The following is a 5,285-nucleotide window of genomic DNA, read 5'->3' as shown; positions in this document are numbered from 1 at the left end:
GCATCTCAATCTCTTTCTTTTTGAATAGTTTCAATTACTGAAGATGCAAGTGTTTCCAATGGTTTTTTTGAGAAAAAGTATATTACACATACTTGGCATGATATATATATATATTTTGATAAAAGTGCAATTTTTAAAATATCATCACAAATGACAACTACATAAAATAATATTCATGTTCCAGAACAAATCCTGGAAAATATTATGGCAAAATCAGTGGTATCATCTTTGGTGATTTTAGTACTAAGTTATCCCCTTTTTGTACTACTGTTCACAGTATCAAACAAATATCAATTAATTTTGCTCTTGCATTTATTTACATCAGATACTTTTATCCAAAAGGTAAGGAAATCAAATATTTCCAGCTCACTAAAGTGATTTACTGCAATTAAAATTACTACTTTCAATTATGTTGATCATGATATATAAATCACATGTAGTTCTAAAAGTTAAAGAGATCCTTAAAAGTGTCAGATAATATGTCTATTCACTGTGTTAAAATAATAATTTTTTTTGAATCTAACAAATAATGTTTAAATATCGTTAACAATACATTTTAAAATGTGATATGAAACAGGTAATATGAAAAAATAATATAAAAAGAACTGTAAAACATTATGTCCTCAAGAATCTTGTAAGAATAATAAAATATTTACATACGTAAAGTAATATATTCGGCAGTTCACTGGAGCATATTTTACAAATATTCTTCAAACTTCCCAGAAATGATGTCTTCACGAAGTCGAAGAAGTTCAGGATTGTTGTACAGACGTTTCATGCCTCGTGGCAGACTTCGACAGGACTGAAGATTTAGTGTACAAAGGGTGTGACATTTGCTCAAAAGTGTTCTATAAAGAAATTATTATTCTGAGGATTCTTCCCAGTTTCTTTTAAAACAAATACATATTTTATATCAATATGGAAGAACTAAACATGAGGGTTATTACAAATGGAGTTCAGTCAAACTGGATTAATGTCACAAGTGGGGTACCTCAGGGCTCAGTCTTAGGACCTTTGCTCTTTTTGATTTACATCAAGGACATAGATAAAGGAATAGTTAATAAATTACTTAAATTGACAGATGATATTAAGGTCTTGGGTGTTGCTAGCTGTGAAGAGGATGCTGCTGATTTACAAAAAAACTTAGATAATTTAGTCAGTTCAGCAAGTAAATGGCAGATGGGTTTTAATTATAATAAATGTAAGATAATGTATGTGGGTTATCATAATTTGAATTATAAGTATAATTTGGATGGGAATAACCTTAACAGTGTTATGAAGGAAAGGGATCTTGGTGTAATAGTCGATCAGTCTCTAAAGCCATTCAAGCAATGTACTTTTGCTAGTGGTAGGGCAAACAGGACTTTAGGTTGTATCAACAGAAATATTGAATATAAGTCAAAAGAGGTTATACTTTCATTGTATAGGTCCCTGGTGAAGCCACATTTAGAATAATGTGTTCAGTCTTGGGATCCTTACCTTAGGAAAGACACTGAATTTTTTGAACAGATTCAGAGAAGGGTTATTAGAATGGTGTCTGGGATGGAGGGGGTTGTCATAGGAGCAGAGGCTGAAATCTCTCAAATTGTTTTCTCTTGAAATAAGAAGAGTTAGAAGGGATCGGATAGAGGTATTTAAGATTGTAAACAGAATTGATAGTGTTGATGCATCATCATTTTTCATACTTGACAGTGAGAATAGTAGGACTAGGGGACACAAATATAAATTTTGGGAGGGTAGGAGTCATCTTCAGCTAAGACAGTTTTATTTTTCTAACTGGGTGGTTGGCCTCTGGAATGGGTTATCTTAGGATGTTGTGGAGGCAGTAAATTCAAGTGTGTTTAAGAGAAAGCTTGATAACTATAGGAATCATAAGGGCTAGTTTTAAGATTTATTTATTTAATAGTTTTTAATGATGGGATAGGCAAGATGGATTAATAGGTCCCTTGTTGTCCTGAGACATTATGTTAGGTTATAAGATAAAAATAAAACATATTTTATATTTAAACATTTTGAATGAGCTTTAAAGCTTACTTGATGGCAGAGTAGGAAACAGCACTACCACTAAGGTCAAGTGTTCGAATCAGACAACCTCTCTCTGCTGTAGCCAAAGCTTCTATACCTTGATTTATTGCTTCATCATTATTAGCCCATGACAGGTCAACAACTTCTAAACTATGGCTCCACTGTAATATTAAACAAAATATATATAAAGAAACTTGAATAACATATCATTTTGATCAAATTATGTCAAAAACTAATTGGTTATTACTTTATAATTTCCAAGTTAATCCTCAAATATTTACTAAACGTTTTCAAACAGATTACAAGCACAGTTGAAGTTATTTTACATTTTAATGCATATCAAAGTCCACTGTCATCTAATTTGTAGCAAAAAACATCTAAACACAAAAGGAATGCACACTAAGCTACACAGACATCCATTTAGACCAATGTTTTAGGAAGAAAATTAATGAAATTATTTTCGTTTCATCAAATAAGATCATACCACTAACATTTTAGTTAAAATGTTGTTATAATTTTTTTTTCTGGACCAAACTACTTGAAATATTGCTGAATTCCTTATTTCAATTTTGTTATGTAGATAACATGATGAAATTTACATTCTATAAAGGTCAAGCAATTTGAGCAGATTTTAACAATCAACAGCGATTAACCAAAATGTAACTTGGGTATGAGTTAGGTTTAACATTTGTAATTATTATTCAAAATGTATTGAAATGATTAACAAAAACATAATTCAAAATGTTAGACAAATTCTACAACAATTAAAATGACAGATGTTGTTTAGAATATATTCTTTTTATTAATTATTATTGTATTTATATATATATTATGCTTATTTTCGTGTGTGACTGTTGACCATGCTCCTGAATCGGGTTGGAACAAAAGAAGACACGTGCTTTAATCATGTTTGACAAAACTAAGAAATTCCTCAATCTTTGTATACAGGTTAGTAGTTGAAAACCATTGACATGCTTCTTAACTAATTTTACACGTGAATGGTTTTTGTGGGCTGTATTCACTAGAGGGTAGTCAAATCGAGAAGAACTGTATCTGTGAGAGGAGGTAAGTAATCGTATCAGAACCATAAAAAAAAACTGCTTTGGAATATTACCTCCAATAAAACAAAAGAAAGTTGAAATGAATCATTAACAATTGTTTTCAGTAACGTATATTTATATATGAATCAGAAAATTAACTTCTGATCAACATATGCTATCTATACAGATCAGTACTAAAAATGAGTCCAGTTAAATACATTGTTTCATCAACTGTATAACTTTGCTGTTAGTAATATATTTGGTTGTGATCACAATGATATCACACAAATTTCAGCCAGTTTAGGAGATTTAATTCTGTTAGAGAAAGTAATATTAAAGAGAGAATAGAGTACAACTCATTTACAAAAAATGTAAAACCTAGTTGTTTGCTTTATGCTCTATCACCTATTTTCCTCCCTAACAATATGATCCCCTCCAACAATGTCCTGTGGTAAATAAAAGCCCATTAAATAATTCAGACACTAATTTCAGAGCAGCCTGACTTCTGAGAAAAATTACTATAACATGTTATTGTTTAACTATAGTTGAGTAGCAGAAAGGTACAGTAAAAAAACTAACGTTTATGAAGAAATTCAAGATATGAAATAATAAATAAATTACAAAACAATTAAACACAGTAGAAATATTGAAACTACTTAAAAAAAACAAAGTTAAATGTAATAAAAAGAAAATTTACTACTATAATAAGAGGTGAGTTAAAGACCACATAAATACAATGATAATCACACTTGAATTCATTGTAACATAGGTTTCTTTGAACAACAAAAATACAAAATACATGGATTTTACTGTCACCTTCACAGAACTAGTTCCAGGTGAGACATTAGGTTTCTTTGAACAATAAAACTACAGCACACATGAACTTTTTTTTTTTAACTTTCTGCAAGACTAGTTCCAGATTAAACATTTCCCTTGAATTTCAAAACTACACTTGGGCTTTCTTGTTACCTTCTTCAGAACTAGCTCCAGATTAGGCATAAATTTCCATTCAATTACAAAACTACAAAACACATGGGCTTTCTTGTTACCTTCTGCAGGACTAGCTCCAGATTAGACATCCGTGCTGCAGCACTCTGAGCAAGATAAAGATGTTGAATATCCCATGCTGGTACACGAATCAACCCTGATACAGATATGTTACGACAACCTCTCACATCCAGTAGCTTCAATTTATGGGACTTTTTTGTGATTCTAAGTACAAAAAATAACAATGAGTGTCGTGCACCACACCACAAAATTGTTTTACTTTGATTTCAACCACCAGACATTATTCACCATCAACTACTTTTAAACAAAAGGCAAATGTAAAACAAGTTACAGCTTTAATTTAAAAAAAAAACTAGTACATAGTTATTACCGAGCAAATACCATTAATAAAATCTCTCTCTCTTTTGGTAATATTTTAATACCCCTGTTTCTTCTAATACAGAATCTTACACCACTACTTTTCTAAAATTTGTGATATGAATTGTACCTTTCAAGACCTGCATCATTTAGACCAGATTGGTAGTCACTCTCTAAAGCAATGCTAAGTTCTTCTAGTTCTTGAAATCCAGGTGACTGTGCCTAGAAATTAAAAATAAAATATCCTATATCATCTCATAGTGACATTGTACAAAGTTGTCTTAAATCACAGCTTAAGTAACAGTGGTAATAAAAACAGATGTACAGACCACTTTTCCTTCTCCATTAAACATAGCTTTTGATTTGAAATATCCACACACTGCATGTTCACATTTCCAGACTCCAAAGGGTTAACTTTCCACACAGGTCAAAGGCCATGTCATTGCATTTGTTGACTCACATTCAAAATTTTATTGAACTACTATTTAATGAATTTATGTCATTAAATTTGATATCAAACTGTTGGTTATAATTCAACTTTTAGTATTATACATTATTCAGTTTCTTAATTTTAAAGTAAATATTAAAAAACACTTAAACATTAATTTTTGTGTGTGTCATGTGATATGCTGAATTCAGCACTGGTTCAAATTAGATGTTTGTGATGTCAAAATACAAAGTCTATAGTTCCTATGAATTAGGAACTCAAATTACTGATATTAACAAGTTAGAATATAAAATAAGAACCTCCTTTCTTTTCTATTTGATGAGATATTGCTCATGTACTGAATCAAACACAGTGGCCCTGCTCACCTCTTTCCATTTTTGGAAATGGTCCCTTGTATACACTTAGTT

At 30.7% G+C, this 5,285-nt stretch overlaps 1 protein-coding gene across 4 annotated transcripts in view; it reads right to left on the bottom strand.

Annotated features, from left to right (window-relative positions):
• LOC106457605 (F-box/LRR-repeat protein 6-like) overlaps positions 1-5,285 on the bottom strand; it is a 31,452-nt gene that overhangs the window by 2,443 nt on the left and 23,724 nt on the right. For 3 of the 4 annotated variants that reach the window (XM_022383601.1, XM_022383598.1, XM_022383599.1), the window contains exons 9-12: positions 4,561-4,652; positions 4,115-4,277; positions 2,035-2,186; positions 41-848 (exon numbers count right to left, since the gene is read on the bottom strand). In XM_022383601.1, the coding sequence (XP_022239309.1) occupies positions 698-848; positions 2,035-2,186; positions 4,115-4,277; positions 4,561-4,652 (558 nt within the window). In that variant the 3' untranslated portion in view covers positions 41-697. Of the gene's footprint in view, positions 1-40; positions 849-2,034; positions 2,187-4,114; positions 4,278-4,560; positions 4,653-5,285 lie in introns of those variants that run through there. The other variant, XM_022383597.1, reaches the window with a different exon arrangement.

Source organism: Limulus polyphemus, unplaced genomic scaffold, assembly GCF_000517525.1.
Source record: "Limulus polyphemus unplaced genomic scaffold, Limulus_polyphemus-2.1.2 Scaffold351, whole genome shotgun sequence".
Taxonomy (NCBI): domain Eukaryota; kingdom Metazoa; phylum Arthropoda; class Merostomata; order Xiphosura; family Limulidae; genus Limulus; species Limulus polyphemus.
Note: the sequence above shows the minus strand (reverse complement) of the source record. Positions and strands in the feature narration are given on the sequence as shown.